The 26,807-nt window shown below is 46.0% G+C and overlaps 2 protein-coding genes across 7 annotated transcripts in view; one reads left to right on the top strand and one right to left on the bottom strand.

Annotated features, from left to right (window-relative positions):
• The window catches only part of USP16 (ubiquitin specific peptidase 16), a 67,190-nt gene extending 47,104 nt beyond the window's left edge, over positions 1-20,086 (bottom strand). Inside the window, exons 1-4 of one of the 4 annotated variants that reach the window (XM_063956394.1) lie at positions 19,796-20,086; positions 4,266-4,336; positions 2,652-2,833; positions 2,126-2,229 (exon numbers count right to left, since the gene is read on the bottom strand). In XM_063956394.1, the coding sequence (XP_063812464.1) occupies positions 2,126-2,229; positions 2,652-2,833; positions 4,266-4,317 (338 nt within the window). In that variant the 5' untranslated portion in view covers positions 4,318-4,336; positions 19,796-20,086. Of the gene's footprint in view, positions 1-2,125; positions 2,230-2,651; positions 2,834-4,265; positions 4,337-17,660; positions 17,968-18,553; positions 18,642-19,795 lie in introns of those variants that run through there. The other 3 variants (XM_063956393.1, XM_063956392.1, XM_063956391.1) reach the window with 3 other exon arrangements.
• RWDD2B (RWD domain containing 2B) overlaps positions 18,083-26,807 on the top strand; it is an 85,149-nt gene continuing 76,424 nt past the window's right edge. The window contains exon 1 of one of the 3 annotated variants that reach the window (XM_063956395.1): positions 18,083-18,247. In XM_063956395.1, coding sequence (XP_063812465.1) covers positions 18,243-18,247 — 5 coding nt within the window. In that variant the 5' untranslated portion in view covers positions 18,083-18,242. Of the gene's footprint in view, positions 18,248-18,547; positions 18,637-18,882; positions 19,207-26,807 lie in introns of those variants that run through there. The other 2 variants (XM_063956396.1, XM_063956397.1) reach the window with 2 other exon arrangements.

Genomic DNA, 26,807 nt, shown 5'->3' with positions numbered 1-26,807 from the left:
CTGTGGATACGAGGTCCCAGAGACCATCCCCAAACAATTCCTCACCCTTATAAGGCTCTATGTGCCTTTTAAAGTCAGCATCACCTGTCCAGTGTCGGGTCTCTAATACCCTCCTGACAGAATGGCCATTGCATTAATTCTGGATGCCAGCCGGCAAAATATCCCTCTGTGCATCCCTCATATATAAGACGACGACTTATGTTCGCAAAATAGTATCCCTGTTTGACAGGGTTACAGACCACGCTGCAGCAGCACTATCTGCAGGTCTCAGTCTAGTACCTGAGTGTGTAAATACAGACTTCAGGATAGCCTCCTGCTTTTTATCAGTAGGTACCTTCAAAGTGGCCGTATCCTAAGACGGCAGTGCCACCTTTTTTGACAAACGTGTGAGCGCCTTATCCACCCTAGGGGATATCTCCCAGCGTAACTTATCCTCTGGCGGGAAAAGGTACGCCATCAGTAACTTTTTAGAAATTACCAGTTTCTTATCGGGGGAACCCACGCTTTTTCACACTTCATTCACTCATTTGATGGGGGAACAAAACACTGCCTGCTTTTTCTCCCCAAACATAAAACTCTTTTTTAGTGGTATTTGGGTTAATGTCAGAAATGTGTAACACATTTTTTATTGCCGGGATCATGTAACGGATGTTCCTAGTGGATTGTGTATATGTCTCAACCTCGTCGACACTGGAGTCAGACTCCGTGTCGACATCTGTGTCTGCCATCTGAGGGAGCGGGCGTTTTTGAGCCCCTGATGGCCTTTGAGACGCCTGGGCAGGCGCGGGCTGAGAAGCCGGCTGTCCCATAGCTGTTACGTCATCCAGCCTTTTATGTAAGGAGTTGACACTGTCTGTTAATACCTTCCACCTATCCATCCACTCTGGTGTCGGCCCACAGGGGGCGACATCCCATTTATCGGCATCTGCTCCGCCTCCACATAAGCCTCCTCATCAAACATGTCGACACAGCCGTACCGACACACCGCACACACACAGGGAATGCTCTGACTGAGGACAGGACCCCACACAGCCCTTTGGGGAGACAGAGAGAGAGAGAGTATGCCAGCACACACCAGAGCGCTATATAATGTAGGGATAAACACTATCACTGAGTGAATTTTCCCCAATAGCTGCTTGTATAAACAATATTGCGCCTAAATTTAGTGCCCCCCCTCTCTTTTTAACCCTTTGAGCCTGAAAACTACAGGGGAGAGCCTGGGGAGCTGTCTTCCAGCTACACTGTGAAGAGAAAATGGCGCCAGTGTGCCGAGGGAGATAGCTCCGCCCCTTTTTCGCGGACTTTTCTCCCGCTTTTTTATGGATTCTGGCAGGGGTATTTATCACATATATAGCCTCTGGGGCTATATATTGTGATTATTTTGCCAGCCAAGGTGTTTTTATTGCTGCTCAGGGCGCCCCCCCCCAGCGCCCTGCACCCTCAGTGACCAGAGTGTGAAGTGTGTATGAGGAGCAATGGTGCACAGCTGCAGTGCTGTGCGCTACCTTGGTGAAGACTGAAGTCTTCTGCCGCCGATTTTCCGGACCATCTTCATGCTTCTGGCTCTGTAAGGGGGACGGCGGCGCGGCTCCGGGAACGAACACCAAGGACGGGTCCTGCGGTCGATCCCTCTGGAGCTAATGGTGTCCAGTAGCCTAAGAAGCCCAAGCTAGCTGCAAGCAGGTAGGTTCGCTTCTTCTCCCCTTAGTCCCTCGTTGCAGTGAGCCTGTTGCCAGCAGGTCTCACTGTAAAATAAAAAACCTAACATATACTTTCTTTCTAGGAGCTCAGGAGAGCCCCTAGTGTGCATCCAGCTCGGCCGGGCACAGAAATCTAACTGAGGTCTGGAGGAGGGGCATAGAGGGAGGAGCCAGTGCACACCAGATAGTACCTAATCTTTCTTTTAGAGTGCCCAGTCTCCTGCGGAGCCCGTCTATTCCCCATGGTCCTTACGGAGTTCCCAGCATCCACTAGGACGTCAGATAAAAGAAAAATTGAGTACCCATCTATCATCGCATTATCATAATATGTATTTGGCTTTACCAAGCAGTACATTTTGAACAAAAGCACTTATCAGTTAAGTCACACCTCTATAGTTGTATTCATCAAGAGGATAACATATTACCATACGTTCCACTCGCCAACACTGATCACCAGGCAGTGGGGCTCCGATCTTGGGGTGTTATAATGGTTTAGCGCATGCTGCCGCTCAGAATATCTGCCGCAACCCTGCAAGGACAATAAAACAAACATACAAAACTGATTCTGCTTTCCATGAACTGCAATAAGTATACAAAAAACAAATACACCCTACTGCACCACTGCCAAATATGCTTGAGCTCACTATTCGTCACTAGTGGACAGACATTCCAGACTGTGGACCCATACAATGCATCATAAAAGGGGCAACATTGGGAGACAGTGATTGGATATCGGTCTCCAATCAATGACCTTAATGTGGTCTTGCTAGGAACAGGTGAATACTTCTTTCATTGCTGCAGGTCCTGATTGGCTCTGGGAGATCACAGGGATGGTTCATAATCGTACAGCTTGAAGAATAAGGTCTGATTTTACCTCAGTCAAGTAATGTACGCGGCCTGTAAGATGGCGCTTCCTTTATAACCGCGATACGGATAAATATATAATCTTACCCTGTGACCACATCTCAGACACAGCCAGACCACGTCCGATTCCCTGTGTTCCTCCTGTCCATCGTTCACAGCCTCCTTGCTGTCTGTCTGGCAGTCTTGACAGACGTCCCACTCCACATTCACCAGCGCTCTCTTCACCGTCCCCTCATCCAATCCCTTCCGGATGTGCTTACATGTGGGCTCTGAAATGACAAATGTTGAAAGTGTTCCTGACGCCTGTTCATGGCGGAGTAGCCATTTTATGGCCTGAACAAATCCATTCATCAGCAATTCAAATTTAGAACTAAAGGGAATATCCCATAAAAGCAGAAGGATGGAAACGTTGCCTTAAATTAACTTTAGGACAGTTTTTGTCTATATTCCAATAAACCCAAGAAAACACACAGATGTGATATAGGAAATATAAATGTTCTCCCTACCCATTCCTCACATTATCTATCCACATTTGTGGCGTTGGTCAATAAATATTACATTAATTCAGAATAATTATATAATGTTGTGTGTAAAGCAGATTTTATAAGAAGGAAAATGCTTTTGATGGAATAGTCTGTTTTATAATGTGTGACAAAGAACAACACAGCTATGAAAAGTCAAGCTGCTTGGAAATTTAATAGACCATAAAGATTATCCTCTGAAAATACTGAAATTTATTTTAAGGCTTAATTTCACTATTGCTATTATAAAGAAAAAAATCAAATAAAAAATAAAGTATAAGAAAACCGAACATTATTGCTTCCTATCACAAAAAGTATAAAATAAGAAACCGCGGTGCCTACATGGATCTCTTGTTCACTAAAGCAGCAGAGTGACCTGCAGATCACAGTGAAAACACTATAAAACAAGGCACGCATGATATCCTGGAGTGTTACTCTGACCCGTGGATTGTACTGCTGTTTGTCTGAGCAACAAAGGCATGCAGGTTCCACGCTCAATCATCCCAACGCCTGCGGAGACCTGATGCCAGTTTCCCACCCTATCTTTCAGCCTGACCACGGCTCGAGCCCATTCCCTGCATGAGCGGTTACAGTGTTTCTGAAAACCCTTGGCCCACATGTAATGGCCTGCAAGATTTCGGCATAGTAGCCACTAGATTTAAAGCAGCAATTTTCATTTTTCAGGCAAAGCCAGGGTTGGTCTTGCCTTAAAACAAACTGCTGCTGCTTTAAATCAACAGTGCGCCGAAATATTGCAGGCTATTACAGTGGACCATTATCTGACCTTATGAAAACACACATGGTGGATCCACATAGGGGGATATCAAATTTTCCCCGAAGAGACATCGGGAGTAAAAAACCCCGATGTTTCTTCGGGTGCTGCGGTCGGGCTATTCGATTAGCTCAGCCGGTAAAACGTGCTTTTACACCCGTAAACACACAGGTTCAGTGAAACCTGTGTGTGAACGGGTGAAATAGCCCCATTTTCGGATGAAAACGGGGCAGTTATCAGGGATTTTGCTTCGCTTGCCGGAGGCAGGTGAAACAAAATCCCCAATAAGCCGCTGCACGCGCCGGCTTATCGGGGCCAATTAGATAAACCCCCCCCCCCAGCGAGACTTATCACCCGACAGTGACGGGGCTAATTGAATATCCCGGATAATCTTAGACATCATCCTACCTGCTTCCACCGAATCTTGTACCGGGAGGTTCTTCACTTGTTTCTTTACCATGTCACCGCTTCAAGACCTCCTAGAAAGTACAATGAAATAAGTGTAAACGAAAAGCATTACGTATTGCATGTACGCAGTGATTCATGGGGAAACCATAAGTTGCTATCTGTGGTCAAACAAAGCCTTATGATAACATAGCAGGATGCACACCGTCAACAGGCCACATGTATGGGTAGAAGCACTGCTCAGACAACTTTAGAAAAGAGCGTTTGCTTAGTTTGTACAGGTAAAATAAGAATTTACTTACCGATAATTCTATTTCTCATAGTCCGTAGTGGATGCTGGGGACTCCGTAAGGACCATGGGGAATAGCGGCTCCGCAGGAGACTGGGCACATCTAAAGAAAGCTTTAGGACTAACTGGTGTGCACTGGCTCCTCCCCCTATGACCCTCCTCCAAGCCTCAGTTAGGATACTGTGCCCGGACGAGCGTACACAATAAGGAAGGATTTTGAATCCCGGGTAAGACTCATACCAGCCACACCAATCACACCGTATAACTTGTGATCTGAACCCAGTTAACAGTATGATAACAGAGGAGCCTCTGAAAAGATGGCTCCCAACAATAATAACCCGATTTTTGTAACAATAACTATGTACAAGTATTGCAGACAATCCGCACTTGGGATGGGCGCCCAGCATCCACTACGGACTATGAGAAATAGAATTATCGGTAAGTAAATTCTTATTTTCTCTAACGTCCTAAGTGGATGCTGGGGACTCCGTAAGGACCATGGGGATTATACCAAAGCTCCCAAACGGGCGGGAGAGTGCGGATGACTCTGCAGCACCGAATGAGAGAACTCCAGGTCCTCCTCAGCCAGGGTATCAAATTTGTAGAATTTAGCAAACGTGTTTGCCCCTGACCAAGTAGCTGCTCGGCAAAGTTGTAAAGCCGAGACCCCTCGGGCAGCCGCCCAAGATGAGCCCACTTTCCTTGTGGAACGGGCTTTTACAGATTTTAGCTGTGGCAGGCCTGACACAGAATGTGCAAGCTGAATTGTACTACAAATCCAACGAGCAATCGTCTGCTTAGAAGCAGGAGCACCCAGCTTGTTGGGTGCATACAGGATAAACAGCGAGTCAGATTTCCTGACTCCAGCCGTCCTGGAATATTTTCAGGGCCCTGACAACATCCAGCAACTTGGATTCCTCCAAGTCCCTAGTAGCCGCAGGCACCACAATAGGTTGGTTCAGGTGAAAACGCTGGAACCACCTTAGGGAGAAACTGACGACGAGTCCTCAATTCCGCCCTGTCCGAATGGAAAATCAGATAAGGGCTTTTACAGGATAAAGCCGCCAATTCTGACACGCGCCTGGCCCAGGCCAGGGCCAACAGCATGACCACTTTCCATGTGAGATATTTTAACTCCACAGATTTAAGTGGTTCAAACCAATGTGACTTTTGGAACCCAAACTACATTGAGATCCCAAATTGCCACTGGAGGCACAAAAGGAGGCTGTATATGCAGTACCCCTTTTACAAACGTCTAAACTTCAGGGACTGAAGCTAGTTCTTTTTTGGAAGAAAATTGACAGGGCCGAAATCTGAACCTTAATGGACCCCAATTTCAGGCCCATAGACACTCCTGTTTGCAGGAAATGTAGGAATCGACCCAGTTGAATTTCCTCCGTCGGGCCTTACTGGCCTCGCACTACGCAACATATTTTCGCCAATTGTGGTGATAATGTTTTTGCGGTTACATCCTTCCTGGCTTTAGATCAGGATATGGATGACTTCATCCGGAATGCCTTTTTTCCTTCAGGATCCGGTGTTCAACCGGCATGCCGTCAAACGCAGCCGCGGTAAGTCTTGGAACAGACAGGGTCCTTGCTGGAGCAGGTCCCTTCTTAGAGGTAGAGGCCACGGATCCTCCGTGAGCATCTCTTGAAGTTCCGGTTACCAAGTCCTTCTTGGCCAATCCGGAGCCACGAATATAGTGCTTTCTCCTCTCCATCTTATCAATCTCAGTACCTTGGGTATGAGAGGCAGAGGAGGGAACACATACACTGACTGGTACACCCACGGTGTTACCAGAGCGTCTACAACTATTGCCTGAGGGTCTCTTGACCTGGCGCAATACCTGTCGAGTTTTTTAATCATGTGGACGACTTCTGGGTGAAGTCCCCACTCTCCCGGGTGGAGGTCGTGCTGAGGAAGTCTGCTTCCCAGTTGTCCACTCCCGGAATGAATACTGTTGACAGTGCTATCACATGATTTTCCGCCCAGCGAAGAATCCCTGCAGCTTCTGCCATTGCCATCCTGCTTCTTGTGCCACCCTGTCTGTTTACGTGGGTGACTGCCATGATGTTGTCCGACTGGATCAACACCGGCTGACCTTGAAGCAGAGGTCTTGCTAAGCTTAGAGCATTGTAAATGGCCCTTAGCTTCAGGATATTTATGTGAAGTGATGTATCCAGGCTTGACCCTAAGCCCTGGATATTCCTTCCCTGTGTGACTGCTCCCCAGCCTCGCAGGCTGGCATCCGTGGTCATCAGGACCCAGTCCTGAATGCCGAATCTGCGGCCCTCTAGAAGATGAGCACTCTGCAACCACCACAGGATGGATACCCTTGTCCTTGGTGACAGGGTTATCCGCTGATGCATCTGAAAATGCGACCCGGACCATTTGTCCAGTAGGTTCCACTGGAAAGTTCTTGCGTGGAATCTAGCGAATGGGATTGCTTCGTAGGAAGCCACCATTTTTACCCAGAACCCTTGTGCATTGATGCACTGAGCCTTGGTTCGGTTTTAGGAGGTTCCTGACTAGCTCGGATAACTCCCAGGCTCTCTCTTCCGGGAGAAACACCTTTTTTCTGGACTGTGTCCAGGAACATCCCTAGGAAACAGAAGACAAGTCGTCGGAACCAGCTGCGATTTTGAAATATTGAGAATCCAATCGTGCTGCCGCAACACTACCTGAGATAGTGCTACACCGACTTCCAACTGTTCCCTGGATCTTACTTGGACGATTCCCTGATAAGGGTAAGGGATAACTAAAATTTCCTTCCTTCGAAGGGATATCATTTCGGCCATTACCTTGGTAAAGACCCGGGGTGCCGTGGACCATCCCTACGGCAGCGTCTGAACTGATAGTGACAGTTCTGTACCATAACCTGAGGTACCCTTGGTGAGAAGGGTAAATTTTGACATGAAGGTAAGCATCCTTGATGTCCCGAGACATCATGTAGTCCCCTTCTTCCAGGTTCGCAATCACTGCTCTGAGTGACTCAATCTTGAATTTGAACCTCTGTATGTAAGTGTTCAAAGATTTTAGATTTAGAATCGGTCTCACCGAGCCGTCTGGCTTCGGTACCACAATAGTGTGGAATAATACCCCGTTCCCTGTTGCAGGAGGGGTACCTTGATTATCACCTGCTGGGAATACAGCTTGTGAATGGCTTCCAAAACTGCCTCCCTGTCAGAGGGAGACGTCGGTAAAGCCGACTTTTGGAAACGGCGAGGGGGAGACGTCTCGAATTCCAATATGTACCCTTGAGATATTACCTGAAGGATCCAGGGGTCTACTTGCGAGTAAGCCCACTGCGCACTGAAATTCATTGAGAACGGGCCCCCACCGTGCCTGAGCTTGTAAGGCCCTAGCGTCATACTGAGGGCTTGGCAGAGGCGGGAAAGGGTTTCTGTTCCTGGGAACTGGCTAATCTCTTCAGCCTTTTTCCTCTCCCTCTGTCACGAGCAGAAAAGAGGAACCTTTTGTCCGCTTGCCAACAAAGGACTGCGCCTGATAATACGGCGTCTTATTTTGAGAGGCGACCTGGGGTACAAACGTGGATTTCCCAGTTGTTGCCGTGGCCACCAGGTCTAAAAGACCGACCCCAAATGTCCCTTTTCAAAGGCAATACTTCCAAATGCCGTTTGGAATCCGCATCACCTGACCATTTTACTGGTAGAATTGGACAACGCACTTATACTTGATGCCAGTCGGCAAATATTCCGCTGTGCATCATGCATATATAGAAATGCATCTTTTAAATGCTCTATAGGCAATAATATACTATCCTTATCTAGGATATCAATATTTCCAGTCAGGGAATCCGACCATGCCAACCCAGCACTGCACCTCCAGGCTGAGGCGATTGCTGGTCGCAGTATAACACCAGTATGTGTGTAAATACCTTTTTGGATACCCTCCTACTTTCTATCAGCAGGATCCTTAAGGGCGGCCATCTCATGAGAGGGTAGAGCCCTTGTTCTTACAAGCGTGTGAGCGCCTTATCCCCCCTAGGGGGTGTTTCCCAACGCACCCTAACCTCTGGCGGGAAAGGGTATGCAGCCAATACTTTTTAAGAAATTATCAATTGTTATCGGGGGGAAACCCACGCATCATCACACACCTCATTTTATTTCTCAGATTCAGGAAAACTACAGGTAGTTTTTCCCTCACCGAACATAATACCCCTTTTTGGTGGTACTCGTATTATCAGAAATGTATAAAAACATTTGCCATTGTCTCAATCATGTAACGTGTGGCCCTACTGGAAATCACGGTTGTCTCTTCACCGTCGACACAGGAGTCAGTATCCGTGTCGGCGTCTGTATCTGCCATCTGAGGTAACGGCTGCTTTAGAGCCCCTGACGGCCTATGAGACGTCTGGACAGGCACAAGCTGAGTAGCCGGCTGTCTCATGTCAACCACTGTTTTTTTTTTTTATATAGAGCTGACACTGTCACGTAATTTTCAACAGTACATCCACTCAGGTGTCGACCCCCTAGGGGGTGACATCACTGTTACAGACACTCTGCTCCGTCTCCACATCATTTTTCTCCTCATACATGTCGACACAAACGTACCGACACACAGCACACACACAGGGAATGCTCTGATAGAGGACAGGACCCCACTAGCCCTTTGGGGAGACAGAGGGAGAGTATGCCAGCACACACCAGAGCGCTATATATATATATATATATATATATATATATATATATATATATATATATATATATATATATACAGGGATAACCTTATATAAGTGTTTTTCCCCTTATAGCTGCTGTATGTTTTAATACTGCGCCTAAATAGTGCCCCCCTCTCTTTTTTTAACCCTTTCTGTAGTGCAGGGAAGAGTCAGGGAGCTTCCCTCCAACTGAGCTGTGAGGGAAAATGGCGCCAGTGTGCTGAGGAGATAGGCTCCGCCCCCTTTTCGGCGGCCTTATCTCCCGGTTTTTTTTATATTCTGGCAGGGGTTAAATGCATCCATATAGCCCAGGAGCTATATGTGGTGCATTTTTTTGCCATGTAAGGTATTTCTGTCATGTTTTATTGCGTCTCAGGGCGCCCCCCCCAGCGCCCTGCACCCTCAGTGACCGGAGTGTGAAGTGTGCTGAGAGCAATGGCGCACAGCTGCAGTGCTGTGCGCTACCTTATTTGAAGACAGGAACGTCTTCTGCCGCCGCTTTCTCCGGACCTCTTCGCTCTTCTGGCTCTGTAAGGGGGCCGGCGGCGCGGCTCCGGGACCCATCCAGGCTGAACCTGTGATCGTCCCTCTGGAGCTAATGTCCAGTAGCCAAGAAGCCCAATCCACTCTGCACGCAGGTGAGTTCGCTTCTTCTCCCCTTAGTCCCTCGATGCAGTGAGCCTGTTGCCAGCAGGTCTCACTGAAAATAACAAACCTAAACTAAAACTTTCACTAAGAAGCTCAGGAGAGCCCCTAGTGTGCACCCTTCTCGTCGGGCACAGAAATCTAACTGAGGCTTGGAGGAGGGTCATAGGGGGAGGAGCCAGTGCACACCAGTTAGTCCTAAAGCTTTCTTTAGATGTGCCCAGTCTCCTGCGGAGCCGCTATTCCCCATGGTCCTTACGGAGTCCCCAGCATCCACTTAGGACGTTAGAGAAATAAAGAACAGATTATTAGCGCAATAATGTGTAAATGTTCCCCAAAGAATAACATCTTCCAACGTGTCCTATTTCACCAATGCACACTCTCTCCCATATTCTGCTCTTTTCATACCTACAGCGCCTGTGCTAAATGCTTTCACTTAAAGCAGTTATATGAGATGCTAGTGTTCATTCTAGCATCCTGCACCTGTCACAACCCATGCACTTCCTCTTTCCTGCCTGAGGTGTCACTCTCTGCTCTGCTGCTTCTCTGTCTCACCGAGATACAGACCAGCGTGTGCTAGAAGCACCAGAGCAGACCCCAGGCAGGAAAGATGAAATGTACGGGTTGCGACAGGTGCAGGGTGCTAGAATGAACCCTAGGATGATCACCTACAGGCCTCACCTCACTGTAAGTAGCCGCCAATCTAGAGATCTCATCAATAAGACCAAATGACATGAATCCTCGTTACAGAAGGCCTACGGCCCGTTACTACACTCTACAGTTAGAAGGAGGATGCTATCTGAGGTAAAGGTGAACCCTTCCTTGTCTAAGTGGAGGAGCTATTTATTGTAACAGGTGTCCAAAGGCAGAAGTCCCCATTGACTGCAAAAAGAAATTAAGGTCTAGATTTATAAAGCCTTGGAGAGTGATAAATTGCACGGTGATAAAGTACCAATCAATCAGCTCCTAACTGTCATTTTTCAAACACAGCCTGTAACATCACAGTTGGGAGCTGGTTAGCTGGTACTTTATCACCTTGCAATTTATCACTCTCCAAGGCTTGATATATCTGTGCCTAAGTTGAAAAAAATAAGAATTTACTTACCGATAATTCTATTTCTCATAGTCCGTAGTGGATGCTGGGGACTCCGTCAGGACCATGGGGAATAGCGGGCTCCGCAGGAGACAGGGCACATCTAAAAAAGCTTTTAGGTCACATGGTGCGTACTGGCTCCTCCCCCTATGACCCTCCTCCAAGCCTCAGTTAGGTACTGTGCCCGGACGAGCGTACACAATAAGGAAGGATCTTGAATCCCGGGTAAGACTCATACCAGCCACACCAATCACACCGTACAACTTGTGATCTGAACCCAGTTAACAGTATGATAACAAAACGAAGTAGCCTCTGAAAAGATGGCTCACAACAACAGTAATAACCCGATTTTGTAACAATAACTATGTACAAGCATTGCAGACAATCCGCACTTGGGATGGGCGCCCAGCATCCACTACGGACTATGAGAAATAGAATTATCGGTAAGTAAATTCTTATTTTCTCTAACGTCCTAGTGGATGCTGGGGACTCCGTCAGGACCATGGGGATTATACCAAAGCTCCCAAACGGGCGGGAGAGTGCGGATGACTCTGCAGCACCGAATGAGAAAACTCCAGGTCCTCTGTAGCCAGAGTATCAAATTTGTAAAATTTTACAAACGTGTTCTCCCCTGACCACGTAGCTGCTCGGCAAAGTTGTAATGCCGAGACCCCTCGGGCAGCCGCCCAAGATGAGCCCACCTTCCTTGTGGAGTGGGCCTTTACAGATTTAGGCTGTGGCACGCCTGCCACAGAATGTGCAAGTTGGATTGTGCTACAGATCCAACGTGCAATCGTCTGTTTAGACGCAGGAGCACCCATCTTGTTGGGTGCATACAATGTAAACAACGAGTCAGTTTTTCTGACTCCAGCTGTCCTTGAAATATATATTTTTAATGCTCTGACAACGTCCAGTAACTTGGAGTCCTCCAAGTCGCTAATAGCCGCAGGCACCACAATAGGCTGGTTTAAGTGAAATGCCGAAACCACCTTAGGGAGAAATTGAGGACGTGTCCTCAATTCTGCCCTGTCCGAATGGAATATCAGATATGGGCTCTTGTATGACAAAGCTGCCAACTCTGAAACTCTCCTGGCAGAAGCCAGGGCCAACAGCATGGTTACCTTCCATGTAAGGTATTTTAATTCTACCGATTTTAACGGCTCAAACCAATGAGATTTGAGAAAATTTAGAACCACGTTCAAATCCCACGGTGCCACTGGAGGCACTATTGGGGGTTGTATATGTAGTACACCTTTGACAAAAGTTTGTACTTCAGGCACTGACGCCAATTCCTTCTGGAAGAAAATTGATAAGGCCGAAATTTGAACTTTAATGGACCCCAATTTTTGGCCCATAGACAATCCTGCTTGCAGGAAATGTAAGAATCGACCCAATTGAAATTCTTCCGTTGGAGCCTTCTTGGCCTCACACCACGCAACATATTTTCGCCAAATGCGGTGATAATGTTGTACAGTCACTTCCTTTCTAGCCTTAATCAAGGTAGGAATAACTTCCTCTGGAATGCCCTTTTCTTTTAGAATCCGGCGTTCAACCGCCATGCCGTCAAACGCAGACGCGGTAAGTCTTGGAACATACAAGGTCCCTGCTGAAGCAGATCCCTTCTTAGAGGTAGAGGCCACGGATCCTCCGTGAGCATCTCTTGAAGTTCCGGATACCAAGTTCTTCTTGGCCAGTCCGGAGCCACCAGTATCGTTCTTACTCCTCTTTTCCGTATAATTCTCAGTACCTTTGGTATGAGAGGCAGAGGAGGGAACACATACACTGACTGGTACACCCACGGTGTTACCAGAGCGTCCACAGCTATTGCCTGAGGGTCTCTTGACCTGGCGCAATACCTGTCCAATTTTTTGTTGAGGCGAGACGCCATCATGTCCACCTTTGGTTTTTCCCAACGGTTCACAATCATGTGGAAAACTTCTGGATGAAGTCCCCACTCTCCCGGGTGAAGGTCGTGTCTGCTGAGGAAATCTGCTTCCCAGTTGTCCACTCCCGGGATGAACACTGCTGACAGTGCTATGACATGATTCTCCGCCCAGCGCAGAATCCTTGCAGCTTCTGCCATTGCACTCCTGCTTCTCGTGCCGCCTTGTCGGTTTACGTGGGCGACTGCCGTGATGTTGTCGGACTGGATCAACACCGGCTGACCCTGAAGCAGCGGTTTTGCCAGACTTAGAGCATTGTAGATCGCTCTTAGCTCCAGTATATTTATGTGAAGAGACGTCTCCAGGTTTGACCACACGCCCTGGAAGTTTCTTCCCTTTGTGACTGCTCCCCAACCTCGTAGGCTGGCATCCGTAGTCACCAGGACCCAGTCCTGTATGCCGAATCTGCGGCCCACTAACAGATGGGCAGTCTGCAACCACCACAGGAGAGACAACCTTGTTCTCGGTGACAGTGTTATCCGCTGATGCATGTGCAGATGCGATCCGGACCATTTGTCCAGCAGATCCCACTGAAATGTCCGTGCATGGAATCTGCCGAATGGAATCGCTTCGTACGAAGCCACCATCTTTCCCAGGACTCTTGTGCATTGATGTACTGACACAGTTCCTGGTTTTAGGAGGTTCCTGACAAGTTCGGATAACTCCCTTGCTTTCTCTTCCGGGAGAAATACCTTTTTCTGAACCGTGTCCAGAATCATACCCAGGAACAGCAGATGCGTTGTCGGGGTCAATTGAGATTTTGGAAGATTTAGAATCCACCCGTGTTGCTGAAGCACTACTTGTGTTAGCGCCACACCGACTTCCAGCTGTTCTCTGGACTTTGCCCTTATCAGGAGATCGTCCAAGTAAGGGATAATTAATACGCCTTTTCTTCGTAGAAGAACCATCATTTCGGTCATTACCTTGGTAAAGACCCGAGGGGCCGTGGACAAACCAAACGGCAGCGTTTGAAACTGATAATGACAGTCTTGTATCACGAACCTGAGATACCCTTGGTGTGAGGGGTAAATCGGGACATGTAGATAAGCATCTTTTATGTCCAAGGACACCATGAAGTCTCCTTCTTCCAGATTCGCTATCACTGCCCTGAGTGACTCCATCTTGAACTTGAATTTCTGTATGTACAGGTTCAAGGATTTCAGATTTAGAATAGGCCTTACCGAACCGTCCGGTTTCGGTACCACAAATAGAGTGGAATAATACCCCTTTCCCTGTTGTAGGAGGGGTACCTTGACTATCACCTGCTGAGAATACAGCTTGTGAATGGCTTCCAAAACCGACGTCCTTTCTGAGGGAGACGTTGGTAAAGCAGACTTTAGGAACCGGCGAGGGGGAAACCTTTCGAACTCCAGCATGTAACCCTGAGATATTATCTGCAGGACCCACGGGTCCACTTGTGAGTGAGCCCATTGATTGCTGAAAATCTTGAGTCGACCCTCCACCGTTCCTGGGTCCGCTTGTAAAGCCCCAGCGTCATGCTGATGGCTTTGTAGAAGCCGGGGCGGGCTTCTGTTCCTGGGCAGGGGCTGCGTGCTGCCCTTTCTTACCCTTTCCTCTGCCTCTCGGCAGATAAGACTGTCCTTTTGGTCGCTTTTTATAGGAGCGAAAGGACTGCGGCTGAAAAGACGGTGTCTTTTTCTGTTGTGAAGGGGTCTGAGGTAAAAAGGTGGATTTGCCGGCAGTTGCCGTGGTCACCAGGTCCGAAAGACCGACCCCAAACAATTCCTCTCCTTTATATGGCAATACTTCCATATGCCTCTTGGAATCCGCATCACCTGACCACTGTCGCGTCCATAAACTTCTTCTGGCAGATATGGACATCGCGCTTACTCTTGATGCTAGAGTACAAACATCCCTCTGAGCATCTCGCATATAAAGAAAAGCATCCTTTAATTGCTCTAGAGTCAATAAAATACTGTCCCTATCCAGGGTCTCAATATTTTCAGTCAGAGAATCCAACCACACTACCCCAGCACTGCACATCCAGGCTGAGGCTATTGCCGGTCGCAGTATAACACCAGTATGTGTGTATATACTCTTCAGTGTAGTTTCCAGCCTCCTATCTGCTGGATCCTTGAGGGCGGCCGTATCAGGAGACGGCAACGCCACTTGCTTTGATAAACGTGTGAGCGCCTTATCCACCTTAGGGGGTGTTTCCCAGCGCGCCCTAACCTCTGGTGGGAAAGGGTATAATGCCAACAACTTCTTTGAAATTAGCAATTTTCTATCGGGGGTAACCCACGCTTCATCACACACATCATTCAATTCCTCCGATTCTGGGAAAAATACAGGTAGTTTTTTCATCCCCCACATAATACCCCTTTTTGAGGTACCAGCAGTATCAGAGATCTGTAACGCCTCCTTCATTGCCGTGATCATATAACGTGTGGCCCTATTGGAAAATACGTTTGTTTCTTCACCGTCGACACTAGATTCATCTGTGTCGGTACCCGTGTCGACTGACTGAGGTAAAGGACGTTTTACAGCCCCTGACGGTGTCTGAGACGCCTGAACCGGTACTAACTGGTTTGCCGGGCGTCTTATTTCGTCAACTGACTTTTGTAGTGTGCTGACATTATCACGTAATTCCATAACTAAAGCCATCCATTCCGGTGTCGACTCCCTAGGGGGTGACATTACCATCATCGGCAATTGCTCTGCCTCCACACCAACATCGTCCTCATACATGTCGACACACACGTACCGACACACAGCAGCCACACAGGGAATGCTCTAATCGAAGACAGGACCCCTTAGCCCTTTGGGGAGACAGAGGGAGAGTTTGCCAGCACACACCAAAAGCGCTATAAATGTATATAAACAACCCTAGAAGGTGTTGTTTACTATATATGCGCTCTTAATATATAAATATCGCCAATTTATGCCCCCCTTCTCTTTGTTACCCTGTTTCTGTAGTGCAGTGCAGGGGAGAGTCCTGGGAGCCTTCCTCACCAGCGGAGCTGAGCAGGAAAATGGCGCTGAGTGCTGAGGAGAATAAGCTCCGCCCCTTTTTCGGCGGGATTTTTCTCCCGGTTTTTAAGAAACTGGCCTGGGTCAAAATACACACATATAGCCTTAATGGGTATATGTGATGTATTTATTTTGCCACTAAAGGTAATTATATTGCTGCCCAGGGCGCCCCCAGCAGCGCCCTGCACCCTCCGTGACTGAGTCAGTGAGCCGTGTGACAACAATGGCGCACAGCTGCAGTGCTGTGCGCTACCTTCATGAAGACTGTGGAGTCTTCTGCCGCCTGTTTTCCGGACCTCCGTTCTGCCGTCTCTTCAGCGTCTGTAAGGGGGATCGGCGGCGCGGCTCCGGGACGAACCCCAGGCTGACCTGTGTTCCGACTCCCTCTGGAGCTAAGTGTCCAGTAGCCTAAGACTCCAATCCATCCTGCACGCAGGTGAGTTGGAAATCTCTCCCCTAAGTCCCTCGATGCAGTGATCCTGTTGCCAGCAGGAATCACTGAGATTGAAACCTAAAAAAAAAACTTTTCTAAACAGCTCTTTAAGAGAGCCACCTAGATTGCACCCTCTCGGACGGGCACAAAAACCTAACTGGGGCTTGGAGGAGGGTCATAGGGGGAGGAGCCAGTACGCACCATGTGACCTAAAAGCTTTTTTAGATGTGCCCTGTCTCCTGCGGAGCCCGCTATTCCCCATGGTCCTGACGGAGTCCCCAGCATCCACTAGGACGTTAGAGAAATACATTACTGTGACAAGTCTCACGTCATAATTCCAGGATTATGTCGTTGCTTGAGAAAAGGATAATTAAACTACTACTTTCATTTTCCTGAATAAAAGAAGATGGCGGGCATTGGCTTTATAACGCGAGAGCAGGCCATTACCCATTAAAACTTTGTACTGTGTAAATCCTGGATTCGTGCAGAGGCTTTTTATCTTAGTCCCAAGAAGGGAATCTGATTTTTGCAGTGGCAGGGGCTTGGGCTCTTTAGCTTTACTGGCAACAACACAAGCTCCTCCCCTCTGTACCCCCATTGGCTGCTTGGGACTTTAAATACACTACCAACAAATGCCAAAGGGCTTAACCAGGAATACAGAACAAAAAGGAAAGGGGGAACCAAATGTTCTGTAACAAAAACCACCATCACAATGAAAACTGGGAAGCAACAAACAATGAAAAGTTAGACAAACAAAGAGCATAACAGGAGGGCATCCAATGTCCTCCATAGGACTCAGAGAGGAGTATTTAATGCAAGTACAACAATCCCATTCAGTCTACAGAAGACACCGCATATACTGGGAACATCCATAAGCGGTCTCTATGGGAGCCTGGCACTGGGTTCATCTTCCATGTTTAATTAAGCAGTGAAAGAGGATTTAAGGTGCCTTTCACCCCATTAATGTTAAATTACAAAATCTTGTGCGTTTTTCATATTTATTTTCTCTCTATCGGGATAATAGGGCCAGGCATTATACTGACACCAGTGCTATTCTATTTTTACCATAAATCCAAGTCTCCTGACAATGACAAGGAGCGACGTGGGTGGATACTGCACCCATACAGGACTGACATGGATGCTGGCATGGATCCAACCCAAACAAGTGTCACAACAGGCTCAGCAGAGGGGTGAGATAAGTCCTCAGCAATGAAGGAGTTAAAGGACACATCTGTGTGCCAACCAAATCTGCCAGATCTAATTGGCATACGACTTCAACGTGTTATCTGTGACCATGAAGGTAATAATGACTCTACCCACCTACCTCAAGAGGGTCTGTGCAGACATATGCTGATGCTGGCAATAAGGCAGCCCTGCTGGCAGAGGGAGCAGCTGACACACACCAGATACAAGGGGTGCTGGATGTCACAGAGATGGAGGCAACTTCCCTACACGTGTCACCGGTTCCCTGGTGGACAGCGGCCGCCTCTAGACTCTTCCACTCGCTACCGGCTTACTATGCTGCTGTCCGCCCCAAGTCCAGCACAAAGCAGTGCGAAAAATGGAGCACAAATTATTTTATAGTGTTATATAAATAATGTCTTCAAGAACTGCGTGCATCGTCCATTATCTCGAGGACCACAATCAGATAAATTTAAGGGAATAGACCCACACAAAATGGCTCGTACAGTGGAGACAAACAGTGAGTCATCTAGGGATTAGCGCTGCGGACGTCAATTGGACGGAAACGCGAGTTGATTGGACAGCAGGATCCACCAACCGCAGTAGAGCCACGAATCTGAAGTGTGACGTATCTCGGCATCTGTCAGTATTAGGCGCTAGCGATGTCCTCCATTTTCGCTTCACTTCATTACTAGGTGATGGTTGGCGGTCCACACAAAAATGGCGTACGTACAATATGACACAGTAACATAGAAGACCACTAATACTTTTATTGCATAGTTTGAATAGCCTGCTCCAATGTATTTACTACGTGTTCTGAGTAAACTGAAAATTCAGAACTGAAGCTCAAGCTCTTTCAGAAACTGTTTGTTACCATTTCCAAAATGGCCGCTTCTGGCTCAGCCCGATGCGACCATTTTGGAATTGGTAAGCGTTTACTGAAGGAGCGTCAAGAAGTTAAACATTACACATTACCAGTAGCCCAGTAGGATGGTCTTATTGATTTGCCGATGGAGGATAATAGAACTTACCTGCATCTGCTGTCAGTAAGTCGTTGGACTGCTGCATCTGAGGGAATGCTGTGTGCCTAAAGTCTCTGGAGATTATGGTATAGGTAAGTACAGGAGTAACTTTTGCAGTACGTTAACCTATCATAGACAGGTAACATCTGACTCTCACAGGTATCGTCTGGCTTCCACTATCACAAGCCACCTGTGGCTGTGACTATCACAGGTGCATACCTCCCAATATGACCCTCTCCAGGAGGGACACAATGCTCTGCTTCTGAACTCTTCTCTTAATGTATGATTGCCAGCACCTGTGTTGAACAGGTTAACCCTCCAGGCAACCCTCCAGGAGGCTTTTCCCTTCACCCGGATTCTCCAGTAATAAGGGGACCCTGGGAGCACCATCAGTGCTCCTTGGCAGCCGAGGAATTTGGTGTACTACAGTGGCTGTCTCGCGAGATGACATCAAATCTTGCGAGACTGTGTTCAGCCCAGACTGAGCCGAAGCTGCCATCGGCAGCTCTTCAGCGTTTCCCCGAGCTGCGGCTGCGGACCACAGACTGAGCCGAAGCTGCCGTGACACTGCCATCGGAAGCTCTTCCTCAGCGTTTCCCCGGGCTGCGGTGGTGAAGTAACGCCGGCCCGCCTCATGTGAGAAGAGCAGCGAGAGCTGACAGGCATGTCACACATATATTTTTAATATAATGAGCATTCATGAAACAAACAGAGGCTCAGGTTATATATAGATATATGTATATTTTTTAATCACTAACCGACACCTTTTAGTAGTGCATTTGTTTGTTTAACCTGTTGAAGCGTGATATTGATTAGGTTGTGTGCAACACTTACACTTCCATGTTCTACCCTCTTTCACACAATCTAGTTTAAGGCACCAAATGCCTGTAATTTATCCAAGTGGCGACTATTATATTTCTATTTATATAGGTACTGTTTCATTTAGATTGTGTGTACGTAAAATATATTATAAATATGGTACATAATTTTATTTACATGAACATTGCTTGGTCCCGTGGGGGGGGGGGGGGATTTGGGATTGTGGGGGTGGATCTCCAGGAACCAATGATGCATGAGGTGTCAACCCGTGCTTTCGGCGATCTCAGATTCCATTACATCCCGCCGCTGGTGTTTAATATTGACCAATATAACTTCTTCTCTTTTACTGTAAGTAAAATCAGTTATCTCTGGTGTACAGCCTATGAGTTAATATAGATACAGTATATCACAGACAATTACAAGTAATCTGACCTTATAGTGGTGCTTCCTGAATATCATGTGGCGATTGTTACACCAAGACCTGTGAAATATGCTTGGGTACACTACCAGTGCCTTGCGACACCTCAGCCTGCCCGCTGCTCCTCCACCCTCTCTGTTCCCTCTTCCACAACACTCAGTGCACACTCCTGCCTCTGGTTGGTGCAGCACTAGTTTCTTCCTCTGGGCAGTTGGTGGCTGTAGGTACAGCGCTAGTTCCTGCCTCTGGGCAGTTGGTGGATATCTGTACTGTCCTAGGTCCTGTCTCTGGGCAGTTGGTGGATATAGGTACTGTCCTAGGTCTTGTCTCTGGGCAGTTGGTGGATATAGGTACTGTCCTAGGTCCTGTCTCTGGGCAGTTGGTGGATATAGGTACTGTCCTAGGTCCTGTCTCTGGGCAGTTGGTGGATATCGGTACTGTCCTAGGTCCTATCTCTGGGCAGTTGGTGGATATAGGTACTGTCCTAGGTCCTGTCTCTTGGCAGTTGATGGATATAGGTACTGTCCTAGGTCCTGTCTCTGTGCAGTTGGTGGATATAGGTACTGTCCTAGGTCCTGTCTCTGGGCAGTTGGTGGATATAGGTACTGTCCTAGGTCCTGTCTCTGGGCAGTTGGTGGATATAGGTACTGTCCTAGGTCCTGTCTCTGGGCAGTTGGTGGATATCGGTACTGTCCTAGGTCCTGTCTCTGGGCAGTTGGTGGATATAGGTACTGTCTTAGGTCCTGTCTCGGGTAGTTTGTGGATACAGGTACAGCGCTAGTTCTTGCTTCTGAGCAGTTTGTAGATATAGGTACTGTGCTAGCGCCTGGCTCTGGTAAGTTTGTGAATACAGATACGGTGCTAGTTCCTGGCTCTGGATAGTTTGTGGATATAGGTACTGTTCTAGTTCCTGCCTCTGGCCAGTTTGTGGATATAGGCACTGTTCTAGTTCCTGGCTCTGAGTAGTTAGTGGATATAGGCACTGTGCTAGTTCCTGGCTCTGAGTAATTTGTGAATATAGGTATTGTGCTAGTTCCTTGCTCTGGATAGTTTGTGGATGTAGGTACTGTGCTAGCGCCTGGCTCTGGGTAGTTTGTGGATATAGGCACTCTGCTAGTTCCTGGTTCTGAGTAGTTAGTGGATATAGACACTGTGCTTGCTCCTGCCTCTCTTTGATGCAACACTAGTTTCTTCCTCTAGGCAGTTGGTGGATATAGGTACTGTGCTAGTTCCTGCCTCTGGGCAGTTGGTGGATTTAGGTACTGTCCTAGGTCCTGTCTCGGGGTAGTTTGTGGATACAGGTACAGCGCTAGTTCTTGCTTCTGAGCAGTTTGGGAGTATAGGTACTGTCCTAGTGCCTGGCTCTGGGTAGTTTGTGAATACAGATACGGTGCTAGTTCCTGGCTCTGGGTAGTTTGTGGATATAGGTACTGTTCTAGTTCCTTCCTCTGGCCAGTTTGTGGATATAGGCACTGTGCTAGTTCCTGGCTCTGGGTAGTTTGTGGATGTAGGTACTGTGCTAGCACCTGGATTTGGTTAGTTTGTGGATATAGGTATAGTGCTAGTTCCTGGCTCTGAGTAGTTTGTGGATATACTGTAGGCACTGTTCTAGTTGCTAAAAAAGCAAAAAACAAATACTCAAATATAGGCGCTGAGTGTAGTTTCATAGAAACAAAAAGAAAGTCAATACTTAAAGTCCATTATGAACGAAAAGTCCAACTTCAATAAGAACCTCTTGTAGAGATATAGGCGAGTCTTCCAATTCACAGGTGCCTCACGGTAATATGCAATGGAAAAACAAATGGAAAAAACATAGTGTAATATGTCCAAAATCACCGCTATATTCTTTCAGACAATTTAACTGGATATTCAAGGGTGGCGTACCCCACTCACAATGGAAAGAGTATAACTCCACACATCAAGGTATCTTTTATAAACTGGATAATGGATGTTCAATGGCATTAATAGCGTACCATTACTCACTCAGGTTGTAGTTAGGATCCTCCTATAACGGTTTCTTTAGGATGTTCTGCTCCGATCACGGACAAATGAAGTATAGGTAAAACTTCTTTATTAAAATAAAATTAAAATAACAGGATTTACAGGAGACCACACATATGATAACAGGGGTAGAAGTGACAATGAGCCAGTGTTGAGCCGCCGGCCGAAAACGGCAAAACCAGCCAGATGTGATGCACAACTACACTCCCACATATATGTGTGATACTACCTGCATGCACCCTTCTCCAACGCGTTTCTCCCCTAAAGTGGGGCTTTTTCAAGGAACAAGAGTGCCTAAGACATGCAGCTATTTAAATAAAATATCCGGAAATCAACTGATCAAATGTGTACCTGTATCAGCTGTGTTGCTATGGTGACATCCGTGCACGAGGTACCACAATGCACTAGGTATCAGTTAACGTGATTACTACATTGCGGACGTGAGACTCACTTCCGCTTATCGTGGCGTCACGTCACTTCCTGTACAAGTTTCCATGGTAACCCGTACCATTCCGGGTCTATGACGAGAAGCCTAAATTCAACTGTGTACAGAGGTTGTTAATATGCAACCAATATAAGTGAATGTGGAAAGATTGAAATAAGAATCAGAAATCAACCTTATGGGCATGGGCGTCCGTGGACAAGGAAACCGCTTCCGCCCATCTTGGCGGAACGTCACTTCCTGTTGTCATCTCCATGGTAACCCGTAATTTTTACGGCCCATTATAAGGAACTAAAATTTAGATGATTGTACACTTATATAATGCCTACAGATCTAATAATTAAAACCAGTAATTACTAATGTATAACCCCTATTCCCCCAACACAAACATCAATTACTGTCTGAGGTGATAAACGATTTAAAATCATGAGTATTACCGTAACCATAGTGGTTCTAATGTTTACTACATTGATATGTACATAATCTCAAATAGACAAAAAGGAAAATAAAACCGTCTTGTCTAAATAATGCTGATACCTGGGACTGTAATTGTACATCACACCTGAAAAATCATAAGAACCATCTTAACTCAAATTCATGATTAAGACCGCTGGGTATAAGTGATTCTAGGTTATAGATCCACCTCATTTCACTTTTAGCTAATCTGATCTCTTTATTGTTATTTCTCCATTGGTCCTTAGTTAATTCTATGGCCCAAAATGATATAATATGGTCCGTAGAGCAGTTGTGTACATCTTTAAAATGAAGTGAAAAAGGGTGAGTGATCAGACCCTTCCGTATATTACGAAGATGTTCCGACCAACGCACCTTCAAGCTCCTACTGGTTTTACCTATGTACAATTTGTTGCAAGTACATAGTATAGCATATATAGCATATTTACTATTACATGTAATAAATTGCTGGATCTTATATGTTTTACCATTCCAATCAAAAGAAGAGAGCTTCCGTACTTTAGAAGGGCAGCTCTTACACATCGCACAGTCTCCGCATCTATGGAAACCCTGATTCCTAATAGTGCCCCCTAATGGTTTGTCCACAATTGCACTGGTCGTTAATTTATCTCTGAGGTTCGGTGCTCTTTTATATATAAATTTAGGTTTATCCGGTAGAATAGATGTTAATACCGGGTCCTTTTTAAGGAGATGCCAGTTCTTATGGAACACCTTCTCTATACCATTATTAAGCATGTGGATGGTATTGAGGCAGTTAAACAGACTCTGACCACCTGTGATATGCCTAGCAATCTTTGTGATTTTATTCTGAAGGGTATAACATTTATACTTCAAAATAATTATTTTAATTTTGATGGCGAGTACTACAATCAGGAGGTAGGCACTGCTATGGGGACCAGGTTCGCCCCCAGCTATGCTAATTTGTTTATGTCCAGATGGGAGGACATTTCCGTATGGGCGGGGCATGGCTGGGAGGCGAATCTGGTCCGGTGGTGGCGTTATATTGATGACGTCTTATTCATATGGAAGGGGAGTGTCACAACTCTCCAGGATTTCTGTGCCTATCTTAATACAAATGTTTTAGGTATTCATCTAACTTTTAACTATAGCCAAAGTAAGGTTAATTTTTTAGATTTATATATATATGTTGCTAATGGGAATATAGAATCTACTATTTACATTAAACCTACCGATTCTAACACGTATATAAGCACAAGAAGTAATCATCTACCTCAGTGGTTAAAGAATGTCCCCAAAGGGCAATTCACCCGTTTACGTCGGAATTGCTCTGAGGTTAAAAACTATACTGTAGAAGCACATGCCATGAAGAGTAAATTTATTGAGAAGGGATATAAACCTCATTGTTTACAAGCATCATTGGAAGAAGTAGCGGAGTTAGATAGAGAAACCCTACTAAGCACAAGAACCAAACCTCAGTTAGAAACTTCATCCAATTTAGCATTTGTCACACAGTACAATGGTTATCATAAACTTATAGAGAAGGTGTTCCATAAGAACTGGCATCTCCTTAAAAAGGACCCGGTATTAACATCTATTCTACCGGATAAACCTAAATTTATATATAAAAGAGCACCGAACCTCAGAGATAAATTAACGACCAGTGCAATTGTGGACAAACCATTAGGGGGCACTATTAGGAATCAGGGTTTCCATAGATGCGGAGACTGTGCGATGTGTAAGAGCTGCCCTTCTAAAGTACGGAAGCTCTCTTCTTTTGATTGGAATGGTAAAACATATAAGATCCAGCAATTTATTACATGTAATAGTAAATATGCTATATATGCTATACTATGTACTTGCAACAAATTGTACATAGGTAAAACCAGTAGGAGCTTGAAGGTGCGTTGGTCGGAACATCTTCGTAATATACGGAAGGGTCTGATCACTCACCCTTTTTCACTTCATTTTAAAGATGTACACAACTGCTCTACGGACCATATTATATCATTTTGGGCCATAGAATTAACTAAGGACCAATGGAGAAATAACAATAAAGAGATCAGATTAGCTAAAAGTGAAATGAGGTGGATCTATAACCTAGAATCACTTATACCCAGCGGTCTTAATCATGAATTTGAGTTAAGATGGTTCTTATGATTTTTCAGGTGTGATGTACAATTACAGTCCCAGGTATCAGCATTATTTAGACAAGACGGTTTTATTTTCCTTTTTGTCTATTTGAGATTATGTACATATCAATGTAGTAAACATTAGAACCACTATGGTTACGGTAATACTCATGATTTTAAATCGTTTATCACCTCACACAGTAATTGATGTTTGTGTTGGGGGAATAGGGGTTATACATTAGTAATTACTGGTTTTAATTATTAGATCTGTAGGCATTATATAAGTGTACAATCATCTAAATTTTAGTTCCTTATAATGGGCCGTAAAAATTACGGGTTACCATGGAGATGACAACAGGAAGTGACGTTCCGCCAAGATGGGCGGAAGCGGTTTCCTTGTCCACGGACGCCCATGCCCATAAGGTTGATTTCTGATTCTTATTTCAATCTTTCCACATTCACTTATATTGGTTGCATATTAACAACCTCTGTACACAGTTGAATTTAGGCTTCTCGTCATAGACCCGGAATGGTACGGGTTACCATGGAAACTTGTACAGGAAGTGACGTGACGCCACGATAAGCGGAAGTGAGTCTCACGTCCGCAATGTAGTAATCACGTTAACTGATACCTAGTGCATTGTGGTACCTCGTGCACGGATGTCACCATAGCAACACAGCTGATACAGGTACACATTTGATCAGTTGATTTCCGGATATTTTATTTAAATAGCTGCATGTCTTAGGCACTCTTGTTCCTTGAAAAAGCCCCACTTTAGGGGAGAAACGCGTTGGAGAAGGGTGCATGCAGGTAGTATCACACATATATGTGGGAGTGTAGTTGTGCATCACATCTGGCTGGTTTTGCCGTTTTCGGCCGGCGGCTCAACACTGGCTCATTGTCACTTCTACCCCTGTTATCATATGTGTGGTCTCCTGTAAATCCTGTTATTTTAATTTTATTTTAATAAAGAAGTTTTACCTATACTTCATTTGTCCGTGATCGGAGCAGAACATCCTAAAGAAACCGTTATAGGAGGATCCTAACTACAACCTGAGTGAGTAATGGTACGCTATTAATGCCATTGAACATCCATTATCCAGTTTATAAAAGATACCTTGATGTGTGGAGTTATACTCTTTCCATTGTGAGTGGGGTACGCCACCCTTGAATATCCAGTTAAATTGTCTGAAAGAATATAGCGGTGATTTTGGACATATTACACTATGTTTTTTCCATTTGTTTTTCCATTGCATATTACCGTGAGGCACCTGTGAATTGGAAGACTCGCCTATATCTCTACAAGAGGTTCTTATTGAAGTTGGACTTTTCGTTCATAATGGACTTTAAGTATTGACTTTCTTTTTGTTTCTATGAAACTACACTCAGCGCCTATATTTGAGTATTTGTTTTTTGCATTATTGGTCATAAGGGTTAGGTGGCCCTTTGTTTTCTCAAACGGCTGCATAAGTGTGTTTGCGCCTTGGGTATCTGGTTATTTGTTCTTTGGTTTACTGTTCTAGTTGCTGCCTCTGGCCAGTTTGTGGATATAGGCACTGTGCTAGTTCCTGGCTCTGAGTAATTTGTGAATATAGGTACTGTGCTAGTTCCTGGCTCTGGGTAGTTTGTGGATATAGGCACTGTGCTAGCGCCTAGCTTTGGTTAGTTTGTGAATATAGGTATAGTGCTAGTTCCTGGCTCTGGGTAGTTTGTGGATATTGGTACTGTGCTAGTTCCTGGCTCTGGGTAGTTTGTGGATATAGGCACTGTGCTAGTTCCTGGCTCTGGGTAGTTTGTGGATATAGGCACTCTTCTAGTTCCTGGCTCTGGGTAGTTTGTGGATATAGGTACTGTTCTAGTTCCTGGCTCTGGGTAGTTTGTGGATATAGGTACTGTTCTAGTTCCTGGCTCTGGGTAGTTTGTGGATATAGGTACTCTGCTAGTTCCTGGCTCTGGGTAGTTTGTGGATATAGGCACTGTCCTAGCTCCTGGCTCTGGGTAGTTTGTGGATATTGGTA

This window comes from Pseudophryne corroboree, chromosome 2, assembly GCF_028390025.1.
Source record: "Pseudophryne corroboree isolate aPseCor3 chromosome 2, aPseCor3.hap2, whole genome shotgun sequence".
NCBI lineage: Eukaryota > Metazoa > Chordata > Amphibia > Anura > Myobatrachidae > Pseudophryne > Pseudophryne corroboree.
Note: the sequence above shows the minus strand (reverse complement) of the source record. Positions and strands in the feature narration are given on the sequence as shown.